The 26,115-nt window shown below is 38.4% G+C and overlaps 1 protein-coding gene across 49 annotated transcripts in view; it reads left to right on the top strand.

Annotated features, from left to right (window-relative positions):
- The window catches only part of Rims2 (regulating synaptic membrane exocytosis 2), a 491,805-nt gene that overhangs the window by 370,802 nt on the left and 94,888 nt on the right, over positions 1 to 26,115 (top strand). For 34 of the 49 annotated variants that reach the window (XM_042265269.2, XM_042265264.2, XM_076555845.1 and 31 more), the window contains one exon: positions 13,706 to 13,878. The exons of the other annotated variants lie outside the window; for them this stretch is intronic. In XM_042265269.2, coding sequence (XP_042121203.1) covers positions 13,706 to 13,878 — 173 coding nt within the window. The remainder of the gene's footprint in view (positions 1 to 13,705; positions 13,879 to 26,115) is intronic. 49 annotated transcript variants of the gene reach the window in all.

Raw genomic sequence — 26,115 nt, 5'->3', positions numbered from 1 at the left:
TAGAAAATATTCTGAGTTTGTTTCTGAAAGTTCACTTTAAAAAGCATCTTTCTTAGCTATAAAATCTCATTCAAGTGTGGTTTTCTTAACCTAAGTTTTATACTGACTTTCAGGAACAGATTTATTTTTTCTTCCATTGTTCATTCATTTCTACTTCCAGCCATAGAGTCACATTTAGTGGTAGGAAGTGTTAAAAGAATATTTTGTTATGAAGAGCGAGATCCAGGACAGGTACCATATGGAGAAACCCTTTCTCGGGGGGGAAAAAAAAGAAGGTTTGAAATAACTGAAACAGCAGCTTATACTTTTGTAGCACAGTAGAAAATGCCATCCAAAATGCAATTTCTTTCTTTCTTTCTTTCTTTCTTTCTTTCTTTCTTTCTTTCTTTCTTTCTTTCTTTCTTTCTTTTTTTTTTTTTTTTTAAATATAATGTCCCTAAAGACTAAGAAAAGAAAGAATTTTAAATAAAAGTGTCTCTGGCTACCTGCAGGTAAAAGGGTCAGCCGATGGACAATAGCACAATTGTTAAAAGCACAGTTTTTTCCTGTGTTGTCTAAGAATACAAGGAGTAACAATTCTCTTTTACATCCAGAAAAAAATAACAATTTACACTTTCACATTTGATTTTATCAATCCATCAGAATTGATGGTTTGCTAACAATTAGAATACTTTTTAGGGAATGACTGGTGAGGACCACAGAAAGGAGAGAAGTCTTGCTTAATGTAATCAGGAATTATATTAAAAATAAAGAATAAATGCAGTGAAGTAAGAGAGTAAGTATCATTTCATGCAATCTAATAAGATAAAGTGTTGGTGTATAAGGACTGCAAACATTAAAATTTCCATGCACAAGAATGGGTTTCTGAACTTTGGTCATGGATGGGTGAAGTGCCCATGAGACTTAGCCCTCTCTAAGGACGATTAGCAGTTAGGTTGTGGGAGGAGGGTGTCATTTTCTTCAGTGACAGTCACTGGTAAGTTGCCCTTACTCTATTAAATAACTCCCCCACCCACTATCTGGCAAGAAATAAATAAACTCAGCGGGCCACACACAGTAAAAGATGTGAAGGCAGGGGGGCTTCTTGGGAAGAGAGGGTTCAGCAGGTGGGTGGGGTAATGATGACTAAAATTTATTATAGATGTATGAAACTGTCAAACAATTAAAAAGTAAGAAATATAAACAGAAAGGATGTGGAAGATAACACCTGAGACACAGTCATGCCCTGGGCACCCGATGGTCATCTATATGTGTTTCGTTCTCTAGACTGTACAGCTCCTGTTTCTTGTCTTTCCAACTAAAATATGCACTTTTAAGAATGAGCGCCGGACGGTGGTGGCGCATGCCTTTAATTCCAGCACTCGGGAGGCAGAGCCAGGCGGATCTCTGTGAGTTCGAGGCCAGCCTGGGCTACCAAGTGAGTTCCAGGAAAGGCGCAAAGCTACACAGAGAAACCCTGTCTCGAAAAACAAAAAAAAAAAAAAAAAAAGAATGGGCAACACATTTGTCTTTGTAATTCCTCCTGCTGTGGGCATTTGATTTGGCCCTAGTAAGCAATCAATAGGATATTCTGTTTTAATTTATTTTTAGTTTTGTGACTTAACATGGATGTAGATATTGAAAGCAAGCTAAAATATTAAGCATGTTTTGGGAAAGGTTTTGCAGGTGAGTTTTTAGCATCTGTCTTAGTAAGGGTTTCTATTGCTGCAATAAAACACCATAACCAAAAAGCAAGTTGAGGAGGAAAGGGTTTATTGAGCTTACACTTCACCAAAAGGAAGTCAGGACAGGAACTTAAGCAGAACAGGAACCCGGAGGCAGGAGCTGATGCAGAGACATGGAGGGGTGCTGCTTACTGGCTTGCTTTCCTGGCTTGCTCAGCCTGCTTTCTTATAGACCCAGGGCCACCAGCCCAGTGATGGCACCACCCACAATGGGCTGTACCCTCCCCCAGATACTATATTTTTAGAATACCAATATCTATATTCTTCTATACTGCTTTTCTAAGTTTTCATAAAATTCGAAGTATTATAGGTTTCGAAGGCAGTCACTATTGTGAGTAAACATGTGTATTTAAAACATAACTCTACAGAATGAGTTCGGGATAGTCAGGACCACACAGTGAAACCCTGTCTTAAAAAACTAAAAATAAAGAAATGAATAAATAATAAAAAATAAAGTGTAACTCTAATAAAATATTTAAGATACTAATGACAATTAAAGACAAGGAGTTCTGTGTAGCATCTGCTACTCTGGATGCTCAGACTTGGCTGCTCTTCCATCCAGCATAGCCTCTGGAGACCAAGCTGTTACTCCTCGTTCATGTTAACAGGTTCAAAGGTTCAAAGTAATGGACCTTCCAGATTCCCGACACAGATACAATGCTGTATCTGCCATATGCTTGAATGTAATGGGCCAGAGGGATTGTGGGGCCATTTTAGGTTGTTTTTTTTTTTTTAATGCCATGCAGTTTTCAGATTAATTTTTTTCCTTTTATTTTATTTTACAATACCATTCAGTTCTACATATCAGCCACGGATTCCCTTGTTCTCCCCCTTCCTGCCCTCCTCCCCTTCCCCCCAGGCCACCTTCTCTCCCTCCCCCCCCCCCCTTCCCACCTCCTCCAGGGCAAAGCCTCCCCCGAGGATTGAGATCAACCTGGTAGACTCAGTCCAGGCAGGTCCATTCCCTCCTCCCAGCCTGAGCCAAGTGTCCCTGCATACGTCCCAGGTTTCAAACAGCCAACTCATGCAATTAGTTCTCCTAGCTACAAGTACCTGTGCTCTCTCTCTTACCTCCCAAGGTACTGATATTTGAAATAAAGCCCTACTTCATAGCTGCTCATATTTCTTCTGTACCTGCCTGCTTCAGATTCTCATAGCTATGGTCCTGCTTTTGGCGTTCTCGTATCTTATTTCTATAGCAACACTTGAGATGCTAGCTGGCCACTTCACATCTGGGATATGATGAATAAGGCTTGTCTATTAGGGTATCTCATGTCTTACGAAAGCATGTAAATATTCTCTAATAAACTATAAAAGTTTCGTAATGAGCCATGTAATGCTTAAAAATGGCTCCAAAAGACTATAAGTTTTTGTAGGTTGGCCAGGTTTCTTTATATTCTTTTTATTTTTTAAAAATTAGTAAACAGGGTATTAAGTTTCATTGTGGCATATTTAAAATTTAATTTTTTTTCTTGATCTTTCTACCTCTGTCTTCTTCTTAGCCTCCCTCTTGGGCCCTTTCACCCCCACTGGCCATCTTCCCCTTTTATGTCCCACATGATCTGCTCTTCCCATCTCCACCTTCAACCCCTCTGCTTACCCTCTCATGCTCGTCTTTCTAGTTTCACGGTACTTCTTAATTCTGAGTAGACCATAAAAGTTTCTGGCCTGAGCTCTGGAGAGGCCTTCACTGGTACCAGTTGATGAAGTGCTGCTATGTGTGGGTCCATCAGTTTGGACTAAGAGCTGGCATTTATTCTGTCCTCTCTTGGCTTCAGTGTGCATGAAATTGTTTGCTAGTAAGGGTCTGTTCTTAAAAGGAACAAATGAGGTCCTGTTTCATATTGGAATGGGTCATTTCTGTTAACATGACTAAGGGTTCGTCATTGTCTGAGGAAAGCAGACTCCACAGTTCCAGAGTGAGGCAGAAAGTTCCAATGACATGCATTTGTGATTTCACAGCATGATAAAGGGAAGAAAATAAAACTAAATCAGTAAATGTCCAATTGCTAGTATTCTAAGTATATTTTCTATCCATAGGTAGAATTTAAAAAATAACAATGATTATGTATTGGGAAATGCCACTTGTAAACCATAAGAATATTCAAACTTTAATTAGTTATAATCAAAGGTTGTTGTTTTTCTTGATTTGAAACTTTCCTTAGAGTCTAATATAAGCATAATTATAGATTAACTATATAATGGCTGAAAATGAATTAACAAATTGGGATTATTGGTTATTTTTATTTGCACGACATGGGATTAGAAAATAATTTATAAAGGAGATCGCTAGCTAGTTTCAAGGTTTTTAGGTCAAGATATTTGAAGGTAGAGCTGAATGGTGGGCAAAACTCGGTATCCTGAAAATGAACTTTGGTATCCTCAAAGACTGTGGCTAACGACTGTCATGATAAATATCTACTGAGTCAAGTCTTTTTTAATTTTGGCTCACATTGACTTGAGAGGAAGTTAGTTGTTGTTTTCATCTAGACTCAACCAAGTCAACAGAGTTACTTAAGAATACATGGCTACTATCGTGGAAGAATAGTGCAGGACATAGCCATTTCTTTCAGCTCTCTTAACCCATGGTCATCATAGTTTATGGCCTCTTATATGACTACATTTCGATATTCACTAATATTGTTGTTTATAGAATATGTGTATAGCATGAGGTTAGAAAATATATTTTTTCGGATATACACTAGAAAGAGTTTTATATCGGTGTCATGGTTAAGGTTTTTATTGCTATGAGAAACACCATGACCAAGTATAATTTGGAGAGGAAAGGATTTGTCTCAACCACAAATTTCAGGTAACACTCTCTCACTGAGGAAAGTCAGGGCAAGAACCTGGAGACAGGAACTGATGCAGAGGCCATAGAAGAAGGCTGCTCACTGACTTGCTCTTGTGGCTTGCTCAGCCTGCTCTTTATAGCACCCAGGACCACCAGACGAGAGCTTGTACCACCTACAGTGAGCTGTGCCCTCCTATATCAGTCATCAATCAAGAAAATGAACTGTGGGCTGGGCAAATGGCTCAGAGGTTAAGAGCACTGATTGTTCTTCCAAAGGTCCTGAGTTCAATTCCCAGCAACCACATGGTGACTCAAAACCATCTGTAATGAGATCTGGTGCCCTCTTCTGGCCTGCAGGCATACATGCAGACAGAACATTGTATACATAATAAATAAATAAATCTTTAAAAAGAAGAGAAGAAAAAGGGAGAGAGAGAATATGAGAAGGAACTACAGGTTTAGCCATGTGCCAATTGGGTGGGGGCAATTTTATTAATTGAGGTTTCCTCTTCTAAAATGATTCGAACTTGTATGAAGTTGACAAAAACCTAGCCAGTTCAATTGGTCAGGTTTGCATCCAGCAACAACAAAAATACGACAAAAATCACCAAAATCAGTAAAAGATTATCTTTTCCATTCAACACAAAGTACAAACAGCAGTCCAGGACTGGAATTACTACTTACTGAAGTATTCTTTCTACTCTGTTCTTGGAAAAAGCCTTTCATTCACAGAATTGCTACTGTACCAGAGGGTTCATCGTAAGTTTCAACCAGAGAAGAGGGAAAATTCAACGGCCGGAGTTGGCCCATTGTAAACAGGAAAGAAATGGCTTTCTCTTCTCCCTTATCTCCTTATCCCTTGACTCCTGTTCATGGATCAGTGGTCACACTGATCTAATTCTAACCCAGCTGTGTGGGATACTGGAAAGTGAAGTTTTGCTTTGCTGCTGTATAGTGGCTGGATTACTTAATAAGAACTGAGGAGGAGCAAGCATGTAGAATGGGCACTCAGCAGTGATGGCCACAAGTAAATAGCCATAAGGACTCACTCACCAATACAAAGACCAAGTACCTATTCATTGCCCCCAAGGGGCTAAATGTGAAGGTAATATTGGTGTCTCTTAAATGAGTAACCAATATTTCTTTATGATTAAAGTGGAGAATGCTGGAGAGAAGTCAAAGGTAATTCATAGCCACCTTTATGAAATCTACTTGGATTTTGTGTCTTATTAATTAGCACAAAGAATGTGAGAGATACAGAAAGGGCTGTTTTGAAGCAAAAGAGAATATATTTGACTTTGGCCATATTAAATGTATCTGAAAAACCACAAGTGGGAGGTAACCAGTTCGTCTGCACAAATATGAGTCGAAAGCTTGGGATAGAGGTCAGGACACAAAACAAAGATCTGTTAGTCATTATGTAGTCGTTAACCCATAAATAACGACCTTGAACATCCATGGAATAATATGTGTGATGAGAAGAAAAGAGGATTTAGATGGAAACTTCAGACAAGTGTGTCAGATGAGGATAAGAAAAGTGAAACCAGGAAAAAATAGTGAGAAGGAATAGCCAAGGAAGTAGAGAAGAAACCACAATGGGGCATTGTCTGAGAAGCCATTCCAAGAGCGCGTCAGGAAAAGAAGGAAAGGAAGAAAGCTAAGAAGTCTCTGACTTTCAAAGAGGCATCCCATTGTTTGTAGAGCAGTTTTCCTAAGTGTTGAAATAGAATGGGCTGGATTATCATTGCTTCTGAAGACTAGAATGGTAACTTCCTTTTTAATGTGAAAACATGAGCTCTACAGCAAGCTGAGATCTCTAAACCTGGGATGTCTTTTTAGAAACTGGCATAGATCCTACTTCTGGAAATTTTGGGAAATTAATGGAAATAAACAAAAGATATTTTGTCACCATGAGCTGACTGAATAGAATACAGAGTTACCACAAGGCCAGGGGTTTAGGAAAGCCAAAATTACCTACTGGTGATATTTCTTCCTTTACAAGTCCTCTGGGAAAAATAATTTACTCAATTACTTTTCTTCAGACCAAAAATTGCAGCTGGGTTCTTGAATAGGTACTGGCGTACATACTACCTTTTTGATTCTGGTTTTTCCTTTATGCTGTTATTGTTGTTTATGCTCCAACAATTTCCTTGGATTAGTGTATTTCAGGTGTTTATTGATCTTTGCTCATCTCCTAGGACGTTGGTGAATGCTGCAAACAGTGCACATATTTCTAACTCCATCCCCACTTGTGTGCCCAATTCTGCAATCAGTGACCACATGATAAATTAATCAGCCATGATTTTTACTGTTTGTTTGTTTGTTTGTTTCATTTTGTTTTTGGGGTACTGGGGATTGAATCCAGAGTTTCACAAACACTAAGCAAGTTTTCTGCCCCAGGCTCATTATGGAAACTTTCAAACTATAATTATAAACAATGTCTTTAAATTAAATTTTTTGACTCAGAAAGCTGGTTTGTTAACATCTGCCAAATACCACTTTCTCCAGTCTCCATGGGACTTAAAAGATGAGGTAACTACAGAACTGTTCCAATAGTCTCCTCTGCTTTGGTTTGATACTTCATGGTGAAGAGAATACTCTAATTTATTGTCAACATCAATGTTAATTATTCTGTTCATGTACATTTATTGAGTATTTATTGATTTCCTACTTTTTGCTAGGCAAGAATCAAGATTACAGGACAACAAAATGAATAGTTTTCCTCCCGGAGATTATAATCTATGAGGGTGGATAGTTGGAGAGATGAGAGAAACGGGGAGAAATGGTAGCAGACCAAACAGAGAGACGCGTGAAATCAAACGATGAAACCATAACGGATTTCATTTAAGAAGTTTAGGATCACTCAGAGTAATGTTTGATCCTCCATGAATACCTCACAAGAGATTTCATCTCTCCTGTGTCTTGGAGGGTGACTACATTTACCTAATGGGGAGGGTCCAGGGCATAGCTCATTGTACCACACACAACTTTCTTCTAGCTCCAGCTATGACAAAGGCCCCCTTATAATGCCTGGAAAGAATCAACGAAAGAATTTGCATATGCTATTTAAAACATTGCCTTTTATGAGGTATACAGATAATGATCATAACTAGTTTTATTACTGCACTGACTGAAGAATCCAGAGGGAAAGTTCAGTATATTAGGCTCTAGAGAAATTTTTCAGCCCTTGGCTCCCCGCCAGCCTGAGGCAGATAGTCTGTGGACTCCTCAGAGTCCTTTCTCTTGAATTTGTCGCCATCAGTAGTCTTTTAAGAGAATCTTCATTTGTAGAATATTGTCTATAAGGCAAATCTTAAATTTAAGTCCAATGTCTCTGGCTTTTCTCTGCCCCTCCCTCTCATGTACAGATCATACAGTACCCTCATCAGGAGTCACATCTAAACAAAATTGTCCCTGACAATTAGGGCTGTTGTTGTGTGTACAAATTAGTGACTATAAGAGCCTTAAGTACTTCACAGGAGAAAAAAACTAGCTCATTTAAGAGATTAACTATAATTATGGAGTTGTTAAAGGGCAGCAGATAATCTTTTTTGAATTATGATATAATATAAAGGCATAATGACAGAAGTGATACCAGCCCCCACTCACATAATTCCGTAATTGACTGTAGTAGGCTTTGTCTCTGTTCTCTGCACTGCCCCCAAACTGATTTCAGAAGTCATGCTTCCAAAGATTGTTAGTCCTAATTTTTTCCTGATCTTTAGGTCTCTTCATTTTTTTCTCCATGTCATAGCTACTCTTCTCTTTCTGTGATAATACACTGTGATCAAGGCAGTTTATTGAAGAAAGACTTTATTTGAGGCTTACAATTCAGTTGATGAGTCTATGACCATAATGGTGGGAACTAGGAAACAGGCAGGCAGGCATGGTGCTTGAGCAGTAGCTGAGGGCTTCCATCATTATGAACAAGCACGAGTTAGAGAAAGCTAACTAGGCTTTTGAAACCTCATAGCCCACTCCCCAGTGACATCTTTTCCAATAAGCCTACACCTCCTAATAGGTCCCAAACAGTTCCACCAACTAAGGACCAAGCATTCAAACATAGGGCCTATGGTCCTTATTCTCAAACCACCACACTCCCTAAATGTGATTTAAAGATTTTTCCAAATACTACTTGATTGATACATAAACTTACTTTGTTCTTAATGACGATGATATTGTTTTCTGCCTAGCACTTGTAATAATTTTTTAGGCTAGCATTTTGTAACAAAATACAGTGTTTAGTAAGATTTGTTCAGTTGGAGCTAACCAGTTCTTGAGGAAACTCATAATTCTTTATCCGAGATGTTCATGTACAAAGACTAGCGTAGCCAAAGTTGATGCAGTGCTATGTGGGGGTGGGGATAACAGTCTGGGAAATTGCCCAACACTTTCAAATGGGGACACTGGAGAATATGGAACTTTTATTTTAAAAATTCAATTTTTATCAACTATATCTTAAAATTTTAATGATTTCTGGCTTTCCAGTAGAGCTTTGCAGATACACTGTTACTTTCCACTAATTTTAGATAAATGGGAAGAACATTAACTTTTCCAGGCCACTTAGGAACTCCTGGGAGTCTAGAACATTCTGAAGAATGATAATTTTCTGTAAATTTCTGTAGTTCATGATCTGCTTGAAATTGACATATGAAATATCACAACATTGTTGGGAAAGCCTTGCTCAAGATTTTAGTGATCACCAAGCAGGGTAGTTTTCAGCTAAGATTATGAACCTTCTGTTTTTTGCTCCACTAAATAGAAGAATGAGCATTCCTTGTTAATCCGTCAACTGTATCCTGCCTGACAGTTGTTTAAAACCTTATTTGATGTATAGTGCAAAGATAACACCAACTATTTGCTAAATAAACCAATTTACTTATTCACATTTGTAGCTCATTTTCTGGGTATAATAATAATTGAACTGCTTTTATATCACTGTTAAAGTTTATCATTTTTTCTTTTTCTTTTTTTTCTTTTTTTTTTTTTTTTGGTTTTTCGAGACAGGGTTTCTCTGTATAGCTTTGCACCTTTCCTGGAACTCACTTGGTAGCCCAGGCTGGCCTCGAACTCACAGAGATCCGCCTGGCTCTGCCTCCCGAGTGTTGGGATTAAAGGCGTGCGCCACCACCGCCCGGCTTATCATTTTTTCTTATCATGCTTTGAGTAAAAATACATTAAACATTTTCTATATAAATTATAGTAGCAGGTCATAATTTTAAGGGGAGCTTGAATTATATATATAATTATGTTTTATCCTAAGTATATTAACTATGTCCTTACTCTTTATATTAAAGGGTTTTAAATTTTTCATTGTCTTATTCCCTGTAGCTTCATACATATACACGCAGATTTGAGCCACTTCACCCTCCAGTGCCCTCTCTAATACACACTGAATTTTAGTCATTTTCTCCTCCCGATGCTCTCCCTTTCCAACTGAAATCTTTCTTTCCAATCCCCTCCCCACTTATTCCCGTGTCGTCCTTTTGTGTGCAGCCCATTGAATTTAATTAGAGGGGCTTGCATGAGCAGCTGATCAGTAGTTACTCTACTGCAGAAAATTACACCTTGTACCCCCAGCAGCCAGTAGCTGCCAAGAGTCCCCATGAATCAGTGGAGCCCCATGGTTCTACTCACCCATGCAGGAAGTTCCTGGTGCTGGACAGGTCCTGTGTAGGTAAGCACAACTGAAGTGAGTGCATGCATAAAATGGTTATGTCGTGTCCAGAAGACATCTTTTTGCTGCACATCTTCCTGTCCTCTGCCTCTTATATTTCCATCCCATCATTCATGAGCCTTGAAGAAGTGATGTAAATGTTCCTTTTTAGGGTCTAGACTTGACTAACAATTATTCTAAGCACTTTGACCAGTTATGATTCTCTGCATTAACTTCTGCCCTTTGCAAGGCTGAGAGCAATACTGGTCTCTAGATATAAATGAGTATTTAGAAGGCTTTTAGACAACATCTTCATTTAGCAAAAAAAAATAGTGGGTTCCCATACATGGCCATAGCCAACATCTCCATAGCCAACCAGCTGTTGCCCAGATTTATAGTGCCAGGCATACCTTTCTTTCCTCTTGTATAGTGAGCCTCAAATCCAATCAGAAAACCATAGGTTGACTGCCATAACAGTGATGCCATGGTTGCATCAGAGGTCATGTCTTGTCTAGTAGGTTATTATCATAGTTCATAGGAATCATAGCTGGGAAAGACTGTTGATGACTTCTTTCTCCAGCAGCCTACTCTCTGGCACTATGAAATATGCACACACATACAAATGAATAATGTAATTTTAAATGACTTTCTTGGTCTCACTTTTGAAGTTTCTCATTCTCATTCATTTGTAATAAGTTTCTCTTATTACAAATCTATTTGTGATTGAAGACACAGGTATACCCCTATGGTAAACATGCTTAGTTACTTAGGAGTCAACAGAATGGTACAGTCTCGAGTAGATAATTATACCATCACACTACAGCTTTTAGCTATTTCTGTTCTTGATACAAGCTATACCGTTTAATTCTTTTTCTTTTAATGACCGTATGCTTTAGGCACTGCACTTCAACATGAGCTATTTCTAGGAGACTACTGAGTGTCCTGTTTAGTTTTTTAGACAGAGTCTTGCTTTGTAGTCCAAGCTGGCATTGAATTTCCAACAGTCATTTGCTTTATCTGCTAAGAAAAACACAAAATTGAGGAAGTTATTTTTCCTGGCCTTGAGTAGTTTGTTTCCAAATAGAAGATTTCAAACATAGTCTCATTTGCCATTTAAACTCTTGCTGTGTGTCCAGTACTGTGCTGGACACAGGCATTGTTCTGTTCATCGTCACAGCAAGCCTAGCGAAAGGCATTGTTGTTTCCACATTGTTTGCAGTGATAACTGAGACACTCGTAAAAGCAATTAGTCCAAGAAAGGAAACCTAGTCATTTATATGGCTAGAATTCAGACCAGTGGTTCAGTCTCACTCAAGACACTTGGTGTCTAATGACTGTTATTGTCTTTACTTCCTGCTACAGTTAAAGCTCTTCATTTTTCATTTGAATTCAGATATGATGTTTCATGAGCAAAAGCAAATAAGAAATATAATGCTGGACTGCTTTTCTATCTAATTATGAAATATCTCAAAATAAATGGTAGCAGGTTGCTTCTCTTTTTTTATAAATTATAGAAATGAGAAAAATAAAGTCCCCCAGGTACAGTTAAATATCTACTGAACAATTAAAACATTTTTGTAGTTGAAATATTAAAAGATATATTGGTAAAATTAAAGATTTCCATATATGTCTCAACTTCAGGTCAATGTACTTTAAATAAATTGAATGGATAATATAAATATAGTCTATTACAGTTGTTCACACATATATTATTTAGATGTACAGGTGGGTACATAACAGAAAATCTTGACTATCTATTGAAATAATACAATAATAATAATAAATTAATTGGTACTTTTAAATGAATTTATTTGAAAAAGAGTATTATGAACTAAATTTGTACCAAATAATTGAATGTTATTCATATTAATAAACACCATCATTCTCTTTATATAGGCATTTCCTGGGGAAAGGGGCAGCAGTGTTTTGAATAATTTATTTTTTAGTAATTAAAGTTGAAAGGTAAGGTAAAAAAGTGAGTTGCCACCTAATTTAATTATGGATTTCTAGATTAATGAATTTGATTATTAATGTTTTATAGCATCTTAGAAACAGTCCAGAATAGGTCCAGAATAAACAAAACAAGTCATTTGGATATAAATGTTTAAGCTATGGCCACTTGCTGTTCAAGTTGTATTGGTTAAAATGTATCTATCAAATATTTATGCTGAACCACTATTTCTCATGGATTATTTTATGAAGTGACAAGTCTTCAAGTCACAGTTAGTAGTTTATGTAAAATACCTGTTTTTTCAAAAGCGTTGTGAAACTTGCCTCTACTATATTTAGAAAGTTCTCAAAAACTAGACTAATATTAATTCCTAAAAATAAGCATGTTTCAGCATATATAGATATATATGTATGTATGTCTAATATTATAGGTGTATAATGAGCATAAAAGAAGTGCATTAGCAGAGTCTCCTGCGCAGTGATACTGGCATAGCATAGCCATCCTGGGTGGGTTTTTAGAAGAATCCAGAAGTAACAACATAGTAATGATACTTCACTTATTTACATCACACTAGCTATCATGTAATGAAACCCATATCGTTTCTAATTTTCAAAACTACCATGCAGAAAGGATATGATTATTATTGTCATCTTACAATAAGAATATTAAAGATTAATTTGCCCAGATTTGCTCGGCTGGTGAGTCTCCTTTGCTCCAAGGTTCCAGGCTCCAAGGTCCCTACCTCCCTTTCCTTTCTTCTTTTTCTTTTGTAAATTTCAGCTTGAGGACTCTTGGCAACTGATCTTTTGTTGTCAGTGATAAAATTCAATTATGTCCATTAGTTTTAACATTAAATGTATTTTATGAGAGTAGGTCATTAACATAAAATATTTATGTTGGTTTTCAATTTACCAGAAGACTTGAGCACCCTAGAGTCCCGTGAGCCCTGCTGTGCCACTTAACTATCTAATTATTTCAATTCCAGGAAGATTGAGCTATTGTAAATAATGACTTTTTCTAATATTTCTAGGATTCATCAAAATTCCTGCAAATGCTCAGAAATTAAACTTCACTTTTCTCCTGGCTTTTCTAAAACGCTTAGTTTTTCATTAATTAGATTTTGTATTATCTCTAGGTTTTCAGTGAAGCGCAATGGATTAAAGAGAAAGTTGATGGCTACTAGAATTGGTCTTTATACAGAGGCAACTTGACCAGATTTCTTTTCTTTCACATTTTTATCAGAAATTTAAGAGCTGTGCTTCCTAATGTTAAGCAAAATGTTTATTTCCCAGATTTTAGCTAAGTGTTCTTCCCTAAGGCCGTTGCTGTTTTGAAACTTTTAATGGCCTCCATTGGGGTGTGGTGAAAAGGCTGCGATTGCTTTGCTAAAAACAAAGGTTTCATATAAATTTTATTTTTGTTTTAGGATAATTGCCATTCACTTTTGTTTTATATGCAACTGAGTTGGGTATTGCAGTACCCTCGGTGGACAGTTAAAGTGCTGAAATAGGAGCAGGCTAACGATGGCTTTCTGTGGTAATACTGACAGCTTGTGCGTGTTTGTCAATCTGTGTCAACAGTATCGATCGGGATGGGATCCACATAGAGGGGCAGACACTGTCTCCACTAAATCCTCGGACAGTGATGTAAGTGATGTGTCTGCGCTTTCCAGGACTAGTAGTGCCTCTCGTTTCAGCAGTACGAGCCACATGTCCGTCCAGTCAGAGCGGCCGCGGGGAGACCGGAGAATCAGGTAAGGGCGCTGGGGCAGCAACTGTCCTGAACTTCAGACGGTCTTCTTCTTTTGGATAAATAGCAAATAATCTTCTAAAATACCGGTATATATATAGTAAAAGCAATAGGATATTCTATATATGTTACTTTATTTAATCTTGGTCAATTTTTATGGAACTGATGACAGTTTTGTGTACTAAATTGCTTGAAATAATATCTTTGTGTTTGTAACTTATAAACAGCCATGGTTAGATCATTATTAAATTAAAATGTTAGTTAATTAAAGGTGTGAATCTAACATTCTGATAATTATGAAAAACAATTATCTTGGAGGGTACTTTTTTCTGATTGAATATATTTCCTTAATTTAAAGAAAAACTATTACTTTTTTAATGGGAGGCTTTCTTACCCTCTTGAAAGTATTATAAATACATGGAAACATTCTTGACTACCTCAAGAAAATTTAGTATACATTAGCTTTTCTTCCAGTTCCCTCTTGTTGCTTCGTGGATGTTGGAACTTTCCTAATGGAGAGATTGCAGACCCAGCCCGCTTCCCATGTCATTCTGTAACTAAAGATACAGTTTTAAAACTACCATGATTAGGTATTGCTTGCCAGTGTGTCTGGTATGCAGTGAGAAAAAGCATTCAACGTTTAAGCGATTTCAGTTTCACCTAAGTTTGGTCGTTTTCATTGTCTCTCTGTTTCATTTCACTTGCATTTTTCTTGACTTTTCTTTTTTCTCTTTTGTGTTTCTTTGCATGCCTTCCACTTGTGTTTCATTCAAAGGAGGAAAGGAGTAGAGGAGGGAGGGGGAGGAGGGGCTGAGCAAGGCGAGGCAGTACAGGAGGAGCAAGAGGTGAAGGAGGAGATAATTAGTGAAGGTGGGAGAGGGAGGGAGCTCGCAGAAACCCGCCATGAGGAGAGACCCAGAGAAGCAGGAGAGGAGGGGAGACCCAGAGAAGCAGGACATGTGGGGAGACCCAGAGAAGCAGGAGATGAGGGGAGACACAGAGAAGCAGGAGAGGAGGGGAGACACAGAGAAGCAGGAGATGAGGGGAGACACAGAGAAGCAGGAGAGGAGGGGAGACACAGAGAAGCAGGAGAGGAGGGGAGACCCAGAGAAGCAGGAGATGAGGGGAGACACAGAGAAGCAGGAGAGGAGGGGAGACACAGAGAAGCAGGAGGGGAGGGGAGACACAGAGAAGCAGGAGAGGAGGGGAGACACAGAGAAGCAGGAGAGGAGGGGAGACACAGAGAACCAGGAGAGGAGGGAAAAGCACAAGATGCTCCCGGGCCAGGGAGAGACAGAGAGCACGTGTGCAGGAGCGTCTCCCAAGACGACGAAGAGGACAGGTAAAGGCGCCTCAGGCTGTGGAGGGCCCCCCATAGTAGCTTGCCTCTTCCCTTCCTGAGCATTGTCTCGTTCCAATCCCCTCGTCTTCTCTTGTTGTGCCTGTGTGTGTGTCTTCTGCTAACACAACCGATTACCGCACTGCAAATTACTGTCGGGTTGGTTTGCAGTACGTTGATTTGTAGCCACTAGATCTGATTGATTTTGTTTACCAACAAATTTAAGTTTGATTTTACTTTGTGTTCTTAGCATGAATTCACAGTCCATTATACCTTGCTTCCCTCTAAAGATGAATGAAAGGGGAACTTGCATATCTTTTTACCAAGAGTGGAGACTTCTTAGGGAAAAGGCAGTACCCTTAAAATAAGATTCTATTTACAAAAAAAAAAAATAATTGCTTAGTAGAAAAAATCTTAAAAAAAATTGGAAAACGCTTATTAAGTCTCTATTTCCCTTGAGACTTACTGATTTTCTGAGATATTCTAGTGCATTTTGAGGCCTGAGAACAGTTAGAAACAGGAACAGTATTCTCTATGTCCTGGCATTTGTGGTTCTTCTGGTTTTGTTGTTTGAAACAGCATCTCACTCTTAGCCCACACTGGACCTGAACTTGCTATGGTTAGGTCAGGCTAGTATCAAACTCATGATCCTCCTGCCTCAGCCTCTTAAATGCTCAGACTCCAGGCATGCACCATGCTGCTGGTCCATGATTCCCGGGTCTGTCTGGAGGACAGATGTGTTAGATCATGCTCTTCTTACCATGCACCCAGGTGGAGAGACTGCGAGGGGAGGGAGGTGGCCCAGGAGACACCGTATAACATAAGAGCAGTTGCTCCCCCATAACAGAAGCCACTGAGTCTTCCGGTGTGTGCAGCACACTGGAGTCCACAGTGTGCAGACGGACGGCCTGTCTCAAGACGAAGTGTTTGCTTTAATTACATCTATTTGAGAATGAAAATTGCAAATAATGTCATTTTTAAGGAATCGAGTTTTCTAGCAGAAATTGATTTTTAAATTATACAAATTTTACTTGAGAAGCAAAACCTGTTTATATGTCAGATTTAAATTATCATATCAAGACCCATTTCACATTGTGCTTTTCTCAAAATGAAGAGAGGACAATCGGGATAGGAGTTTTCTCATTTAGTATACAATTCAGTTGCGTATATTTCTTTTCTTCTCAGATGTATCTATACCCTACTAGGTCTTTATAGCATATAGTAAACATAAAAACTTACCTTTAGTAAGGTACATTCTGTCATTTGACTCTAAACCAGTAGTTCAAGTTTGTTTTGTTATATATCTAACTTGATAATTATATAGAGTTATCATATAATTAAAACAACCATTTCCTGATTTGTGGACATTATGATCATGTCACAACTAATTCATAGAGGAAAAATTTCTGAAGGATCGTCTACTTTCTTCAGGAGCATAGCAAAATGTGAGTCTCATGCATTTTCTCTGTGCTGGACAGAGAAGACATGAGCCTTTGAAGTTTGCCTAGAGCCAGAGTTTCTTACTGGTACCTGGCTTGGTGGGCAGAAGCTCAGAAGTGTGTGATGTAAGCTCTCTACTTTTAAATGCTGCTATCACCATTTTCTTCAGGACAAAAAGGTCATTTTATTTTTATTAGGGCAAGGGAGATGATTATATTCCTAGCGAGATGATTATTTTGTACTCAACTTACTGTGGATGCTGTGGACCTGTAAATTTCAAGGGCCAGGTTGATGTCTCTAGGCAACTTATGTTTTTTAAGATGACAAGAAGTAACTACAATTGCTCATAAGAAAATGTTAGTGTTCCTCATTCATTATGACTATAAATTCTTGAATTCTTAGGATCAATCTAACTGTCTTTATTCTGAGGGGAACTATGTATGGTTATTATTAGCAACATTGTGTTTTGGTACTTGATATTACAATCATAGATTGTTTAAAAACTAAACGTAACTTAAATTCTTATACAACATTGTTGGAAGCTGACTTATTCTACAGTAAGCAGTGGACGTTTCATATCTTTCACTTTGAATTCAAGTTTTACCAAGAAAAAAGAATTGTCACTGTTGAGTATTTATAACAGTTCTGATCCTTACCATAATGACTTTAATACACACGAATGCTGTTATGATTGCTATTATCTTTGCAATGATTAGACCTTGTTGCAGGATGCATATTTCAATGCAAGACTGTGTTATTCATTTGTAGTGAGTCATATTAAAGTAAATTTGCCAAATGTTTAAGAAGAAAATGGGTAGCAAAAGTAAATTTAAAATAGTTCCTTAAATGTTAGTTTTTATATTTTGATTAATGAATGATAGCATTCACAATTGAGTGTTTATATTTACACACACACACACACACACACACACATATGGTAAAATTTTCCCGTCACCTTAGTGATTGCACGTGGTACACTGTAGAAGGTACAAGTATATTACATACATTTTCTGGTTATGTTATACAATAGGGAAGGGAGAAATTAGGACTAGATAAGATACTGAGAGATAAAGAGAAATCATTCATTCAACCAGTATTCAAGAGAAATCATTCATTCAACCAGTACTTATTTAGAAAACATCTCATGTACTGAACTGATAACTGAGACAGAAATGAAATGAAACATTTCTACACTGGAGGTAAAATGGTTTCTTAGTTAAAATAAAATAATAAAAAAAGAACAAAAAAAAAGAACAACTCGTTAATGTAGCTGTCATGAAGCACAGTGCTGTAGGAAGGGGATGGAAGCTGAAAACCGAACAGTGACAGAAATACCTCTTCAGACCCGCCATCTCCACAGCTTCGTCTCCAAACTAAACCCTGGCCATTCTTCCGTGTCCTGCTCGGGGACATGAGGCAGAGATTAAAAGTTCAGAAACTTGCCAGGCAAGTGGTGGCGCACGCCTTTAATCCCAGCTCTCAGGAGGCAGAGGCAGGCGGATCTCTGTGAGTTCGAGGCTAGCTTGGTCTACAGAGGGAGTTCCAGGACCGCCAGGGATACACAAAGAACCCCTGTCTTGAAAACCAAAAACAAACAAACCAGAGAGAGAGAGAGAGAGAGAGAGAGAGAGAGAGAGAGAGAGAATTTTCATAAGTTTATATTAGTACTATATCTATAAATGCTGCACAAATATACTTTTCATTTTTAATGAAGACTACTCTTCCAATAAGAATTTTTTGGAAGAAAACATTGGTATAGATTCAAGTTTTCATGATTAGTTGTTTTTATAAGAGAGATTTACACTATTGAATTGTCGAGACAGGAGAGCAGTCGTTATTTAAATATTGATACAAAGGTATTGCTGATGGGATACTAACTTTATATCATAGTTTCCATGATGGTTAAGATGAGAAAATAGACTCACACCACTTTAATGGGAAAGTATTATAGCGGGCACAGTGACTCGTGCCTGCAATCCCAGCACCCGAGAGGCTGAGGCAGCAATGGTGCCGCCACATGTTTTTAAACAAAGAGGAGGCGGGGCCGGGGGAGAGGACCAGCAGTAATATTTCATGTAAAAATAGCTATGACTGGGACACTAAAATCATGTGTTCTCATCTTCACTCTGGCCTGTATAGCTGCCTGCTTTATCTTCCTAGTCGTTTTTACCTTGTCAGTGGTTCACTCTTTCCCAGAGTTTGGATGCACACAGTAGACAGCAACACCAGCACACACCAGCACGTGTCGTTGATGATGTGACCTTATAATCAGGAACTCAAGAGGTAACTGCTTCCGTAGTTAGCCAAGAGCGCAATGAAATGTGTTTCCATCAATTGGAAGATATTTTCAGAATGCACCATTATTTAGTACTCGACTTATATTACGTTCTTTTTTGTTTGCATTCTGGAAATGCTTTTCCATGCTGACTCACCTCAGAGGACACAGTAGACTTCCTTCCCTCTTGTGTGTGGCTGGACCAGTGGCATGTGTTTTCCTTTCTCAATGAAAATACAGCTTGCCTATAATAACATGAGAGTCTTATTCTAACACTATCTTATGCTCATATATAACACTAAAGAAGAAATAGAAATATTTGGACACTACCCCTACAGTTGTGATCCTGTATATTTAGAGTAGGGCTCAGGAATGTCTATATTGAAAGGGAATACCCCAGAAAATGAAGATGCTGTCTGTTTACTCCTTGGAGTTACTGTATTTTCTAATGAATCCTGAAATCAGTTTGGGAGTTTCTGAAAAAGAAAGCAGTTGGAATTTTGTTAGAGGTCAGGTTCAGTCAATTTGAGAGTTATTGCCACTTAAAAATCAATTTTTAATTATTTAAAATGTTATTGCTGTGTGTGTGTGCTGGTACATGTCAGAGAGAAACTGTAGAGTCGGGTTTTTTCCTTCCTCCTCCCCATGCATTCTAGGGATCAAACTCAAGCCCTATAAGCCCAAACTCAAGGCTCATACAGCAAGCACCTGTGGGCTGAGCCATCTCCCAGCATGGAGGATTATTTCCATTATTCAGATTATGTTTTGCAGTTCACAAACATGAGGTGCTGTTCCATTTATATTTTCTTTACATTCTTGCAATTATATTTGTATTTTTACTGTAATCATTTTTAAATATAAATTTTTAAAAAAAATACTCTTTGCATTTTGTTTTTGGTGCTGTTAATAAATCATTGCTAGAATCTACATTGATTTCTGTTTATTGATTTTGTATATACAGTTTTCTATGACTCTGCATACAAGTCGTCCATGATTAAAGATCACTTTACATCCTCTTTCACAATCTGCAAGCTTTGGTTTCTTTCCTGTGGTAACTGACCTGACTAGCTATCCACTGCAGTCTTAAATAGAGGTGGCTCATGGAAGTCCTTAGAGCAGCCATGTAGAGTTTCCTTTGCATTGGCTGTGAAAGATGTTTGAGAATACTCTCTTAATGACACGTGTCCATTTTAGAAAAATCGTGTCATCATCTTTCTTTAAGAATTCATTTTTCTGGCCGGGTGGTGGTGGCGCACGCCTTTAATCCCAGCACTCGGGAGGCAGAGCCAGGCGGATCTCTGTGAGTTCGAGGCCAGCCTAGGCTACCAAGTGAGTCCCAGGAAAGGCGCAAAGCTACACAGAGAAACCCTGTCTCAAAAAACCAAAAAAAAAAAAAAAAAAAAAAGAATTCATTTTTCTGCCTTGCAGATATGAAAACAGTATGGTCTACTGTGTTTTCTTGTTTCCCTATTCTGTTGAAGAATTTGAGTTAAATATCAAAAGAATGCAAATCCTGTTCAATTTCATGAACTGCATTATATAAATATATTAGTGGAAAGTTTTCTCTTTGCCTCATTATTGCATATTAAACTACATAACAAAATGTCTTGATTTCTCTTACTACCCTCAGAAATACATACAGTAGTCACTATAATCACACAGTTGTGCATTGCATTACTTTCGTTAAAACTGTGTAGAACTAAATAGGCTACTAAATTTAGTTATCCACTTCATATTTACCAGGGTAGTTTTATTAGACTCTGCCCCGCTACTGTTCTCTTTCTGAGACTTTGCTCTGGGTTTTTGTGATTGTGCACACTCTTCTTTCTCTGTCTGTCTCTTTGTCCACCTCTGGGAGACTCCGTATGCAAATCCAGTGTTTTCTCGAAACCCATCCTAAGCCCAAGTTCTTTCCACTTGACCCATTTCTGTATTGGTGATGCCCTTTGTTTCGTGGATTTGAAGTGCATAGGTGAACATATGTGTGGATGTATGTGTAGATGGATGGGTGAGTATTTAGATAGACAGATGACTTCCATATTTCTTGTGATAATTGGTCTGACTAGCCATCCACTGTAATCTTTGAATAGAAGTGGCTCGTGGAAGACCTGAAATCAGCCATTTAGAAACACCTTTGCTTCTTTTTAAAGAGTTCCATATATATACACATATATATGTATACATATATATATAAAGAAATTTTCTATTCATTTTACATACCAACCACAGATCCCCTCCCCTCCCTCCTCCCACCCTCCCACCACTATCCCACCCACCCACCCCCATGCCCACCTTCTCCAAGGCAGGGTCTCCCATTGGGAGTCAGCAGAGCCTGATACACTCAGATGAGGCAGGTCTAAGCCCCTCCCCCTATACTAAAGCTGTGTAAGGTGTCCCACCATAGGTGCTGGGCTCCAAAAAGCCCACTCATGCACCAGGGATGGATCCTGACCCCACTGCCAGGAGGTCCTTTAGGCAGATCAAGCTACACAACTGTCTTGCCTATGCAGAGAGCCTAGTCCTGTCCCATGGAGGCTCCACAGCTATTGGTCCACAGTTCATGAGTTCTCACTAGTTTGGTTTGGTTATCTCTGTACATTTCCCTATCATAATCTTGATGCCCCTTGTTCATAGAATCCCTTTTCCCTCTCTTTGATTAAACTCCTGAAGCTCGGCCTGGTGCTTGGCTGTGGATCTCTGCATCTTCTTCCATCAGTAACTGGATGAAGGCTCCATGATGACAGTTAGGGTAGTCACCAATCTGATTACCAGAGAAGGTTGGTTCAGACACCCTCTCTACTATTGCTTGTAGTCTATGGTGGGGCCATTCTTGTGGATTCCTGGGAACTTCCCTCACACCTGGTTTCTCCCTATCCCCATGGTGTTTCCCTCTATCTTGGTATCTCTTTCCTTGCTCTCCCACTCCATTCCTGTTCCAGCTCCACCATCCTATTCCTTTATGTTCTCATCCCCATCCCCTACTCTCCAATGCCCCCCACACACACCCAGTCTACTCATGGAGACCTCATCCATTTCCTCTTCCCAAGGGTGATCCATGCGTCCCTCTTGGGGTTCTCCTTGTTAGCTAGCTTCTCTGGAGCTGTGGGTTGCAGTCTGGTTATCCTTTGCTTTATATCTAGTATCCACTTATGAGTGAGTACCTACCATGTTTATCCTTCTGAGTCTGGGTTACCTCACTCAGGATGATATTTTCTAGTTCCATCCATTTGCCTGCAAATTTCATGATGCCTCTTTGAAGATGCTCTCATCCATTTTACAACAGTCTACAGAAAACTTTCTTTTAAAACTTTTATTTCCAGCTAAGAGCTTTCGTCATCTTCTCTATCACAGGAAACATTGAACTCAGTATGTAGAATTAGATTCTTTATTACCTCCCAGACTGTCAAACAAACAGCCCTAATAAATAGCTCATCCTCTTTTTTTTTTTTTTTTTTTTTTTTTGTTTTTTTCATTCTCTAGGGGTCTGACACCTCTATATTCAAACTTGCATAAACCAGAAAGCTGGGCATTGTTCTTTGGTAACTTTTCTCCACTACACAGAATTGCCTCCTTCCAGGCTCCAGGTCTTACTAATTTTCTATTTAATTATCACTTAAGTCATGTCTATTTTCCCAACTCCATTTCTGCTTTCATAACTTAAAATATTTTTCTCTCATAGACATTACTAGAAAATTCTTACCTCTTAAAAAACATAAATGTAAACATTATATTGATAGCATGAAACATAAGCAGTCAATTTTTATGAAGTAGTCAGTTTGTGAAACTTGATAAAATTTTTTTCATTGAATATCTGTTAAACAATAAGAGATAGTCCTATGTGGCACATTGTCAGCTTGGTAAAGGTTTAAATTACTGGTTCACAATATACAATGTGGACAAAGCTTGCAAATTTTATACCAAGTGAAACAGTCAAAGACAAAGGCCTTGTTACTTATCACATTTGTGTTAAATGTCCAGAATAGGCAAATCTACTGAAATATATGGTACTCTGTCTGTGTAGAAGATCATTGAGATGTACACTGTTTGAGACTGAACAAGTGTTTGTTTCTGTCACTACCTTAGTGTATCTATGGGATATTTTTATTTGTGGGTTCATTACAATGAAGGGATTTTTATTTTTAAAACATAAATTCGTGGCAGCTGAGATTTGAGGAGAAAGGAAAACTCAGTGACTGCTGCTGTCACAAGGCTTTGTTTTGTGATGTTGATTTACTGAAGTAGACAGTATTGATGATTGCACAACCCTGCTAATATTAAAAAAGATGCTGATGCATACACCTTCAAAGGACGGTGCTCACAGTGTATTAGTTTTTAATGTTGAAAGAAGAAATACTTTCAGTAAGTATTGTATGTAAATATTAAAAATTCAGGCATATTTTCTTCAGTTCCAACATGCCTTAACAGCTAGTTTTCTCAAATTTTCATTCATCTCTTTCTTTTCTCATTCTTGAATATGTATTTCATTTTTCACAAAGAAGTACAGACTTTATTTCCAAGAGCAGGTAACAATTTTCTTTCTTTTCATGGGCCCATTTTCATCCTTTTTTCATAAATGTAATCATTGGCCTCCATTTATATACTCTGTATGTTAAGAATTTGTAGCAAACAAACTAGGATCATGAAATTTAGGAAATGAAATATAAGAAATGACACCAACCCGTCATATTTTCTGTGCATGGCAGAGCTGAAAGTGCCTGTCATACATTTTGAAGAGTCAGGATTCAGATAGACGGTGCTCCAAAGAGTCAGTGCCTCTGAGGACGGGACTGAGAAGGCACAGTCAGTGGCGTGCAAGCCTGCAGCTGGAGCAGGGCTGAACAGACGCAGGCTGGACCCACTGCTCAGCAGAAGGAAGACAGGCGTGAGAGGGGAGACCTGACCAGCAGGCGTTAACGTGGGTCCTCCCCACCCGACAGCCTGTTTTCTCCAGTCAGTAAGGTCGTGTCTTTTGACCTGGAAGGCCAGTTTTTCCCTCACTGCTCTATAGAATGCCTTTAAATGGCATGACCTGGGACTCAAAACAAATGGCTTTTCTTTTTAAACAGGCTCTCACTATGTAACCCTGGTGTGTCTCAAACTCCTAGAGATCCACTTGCCTCTGCTTTTCAAGTGCTGGTATTAAAGGTGTGCACCACCATGCCCAGCCAAATGACTTTTAGTAGATTTCATAGGAAAAGTTTCTCAGAAGGAAAGTCATGATTTATTGATAGCTTTTAACTGAACATTATTCACTTAGCTTATTTATTACGTTATTATTTCATATGTATCTATAACATTCTTTGATTAAAGTCTCCGTTGCCCTTATTACCCCGTGATTCTTTCCTCCTCCTACCAGATTCTTCTTTTCCAAGGCCCTCCTCTCTTGCTCGGGTGTCTGTCTGTCTGTCTGTCTGCCTGCCTGTCTCTCTGTCTGTCTGTGTGGCCTGCTGTATTTAGCAAGGATTGACTGCATGAACAGGGTCATGAGTTACTTGAGGGGAGCTCATGTTGCAGTGCCTACACCACGGAGGACTGTGGCCCCTCCTCCTGCGACCTTAACTTCCTGAAATTCCTTGGGAGGCGTGCGCTCTCCGTCCCTCATCCATGATGGAGTGCTGGTGGGCCCGATGTGCAGATAACTTCCTGAAATTCCTTGGGAGGCGTGTGCTCTCCCTCCCTCATCCATGATGGAGTGCTGGTGGGCCTGTTGTGCAGATAAAATGGCTTTGAATGAGGAACTCAGGAGCATATTTGAGAAGCTTTTCTAGTTTCTGGTGCAACCTGAGTATAAGGCCCAAAATGGATATTTCTTAGATTATTGTTCATCTTTTTATGCACATTCATAGGTTCCTTTATATGATATTTCTTAATCTTTCATATGAATATGAAAAAGGGACCTAGCTAAAATCAGTCAACAGGTTAGTATAGAGGGTATTAATACTTAGAAACATAAAGTTCATTCTTTTAAATCAGTCAGTTTGTGAAACTTGATAAAAATGTTTTCATTGAATATCAGTTAAATAATAAGAGATAGTCCTATGTGGCACATTGTCAGCTTGGTAAAGGTTTAAATTACTGGTTCACAATATACAATGTGGACAAAGCTTGCAGATTTTATACCAAGTGAAACAGTCAAAGACAAAGGCCATGGTACTTACCATGTTTGTGTATTCTCGGAAAAGTTAATCCTAAGAAGTATGTGTGTGTGTGTGAGTGAGAGAGAGACAGAGACAGAGACAGAGACAGAGACAGAGACAGACCTTGGTCAGATAACTTTGGGAACTACTGTGTGTGCTGTCAACATTAGGAAAACACATGTGCATTTTGAGATGTCCTACAATGAAGTCATTTAAATTAGTGTTTCCTAATCTTCAGATGTAATTATTTTATGTAATACTTTTGAAATTTATTTCTGCAAGTGTGCTTAAAACTTAATGGTACACCTTAATTTTCTATTTTTTGATTTAGCTTGTATTTTTTAAAAGGAAAATATTTTGTTCTTGCTGTGTTTAAATATAGAATTGTGGTATAAAATTTAGGACTATATAGAAGATGTCTTTAGAACTTAAAGTAACCATAAAGGATGATGTAAGTGAGCAGATGTGTGAAACTATGAAAGGAATTAAAAACTCAAATGACAGTTCACAAATACAACAACAGGAAAACTTATCCAAATAATGTATTTGAGATTTATTTCTCAAATAATGTCACTGGTAGAAGAACTCCATAAAAATACTTCACATAATTCAATAAATCTTATGAACAGTGAACATTTTTGCTGACTTTTGACATATTTGAAAATGTGATTCACTGTACTGTTTGGGAAATTACTTCAAATAAAAACAACTCATAGTACACTAACATGAAATAGACAAATGCCCTACTTTCTCTATTTTCCATACCTATACAAACTTACTGGATTGGGTCCATTAGTTACTGAGATCAAAATTACCACTGTAGAACTCCATCTATGCCGCGTGTGCGTGTTAACGTGTGTGCGCGCGTGCGTATGTGTACAGACCAGGCTGCACCTAACACGTGCTTACCAGGATCTTCCCAAAGTGCCGTCTGTACAAACTGTCACCCCACTGTTGCTATCATGTTTCTGGGCTGTGTCTCACTCTCAAGACTACTTTGAGTTCACTCTTACATGGCGATTAGGAGTCCATGATACCTACATATAATAT

Source organism: Peromyscus maniculatus, chromosome 20 (genome assembly GCF_049852395.1).
Source record: "Peromyscus maniculatus bairdii isolate BWxNUB_F1_BW_parent chromosome 20, HU_Pman_BW_mat_3.1, whole genome shotgun sequence".
NCBI classification, from domain to species: Eukaryota; Metazoa; Chordata; class Mammalia; order Rodentia; family Cricetidae; genus Peromyscus; species Peromyscus maniculatus.
Note: the sequence above shows the minus strand (reverse complement) of the source record. Positions and strands in the feature narration are given on the sequence as shown.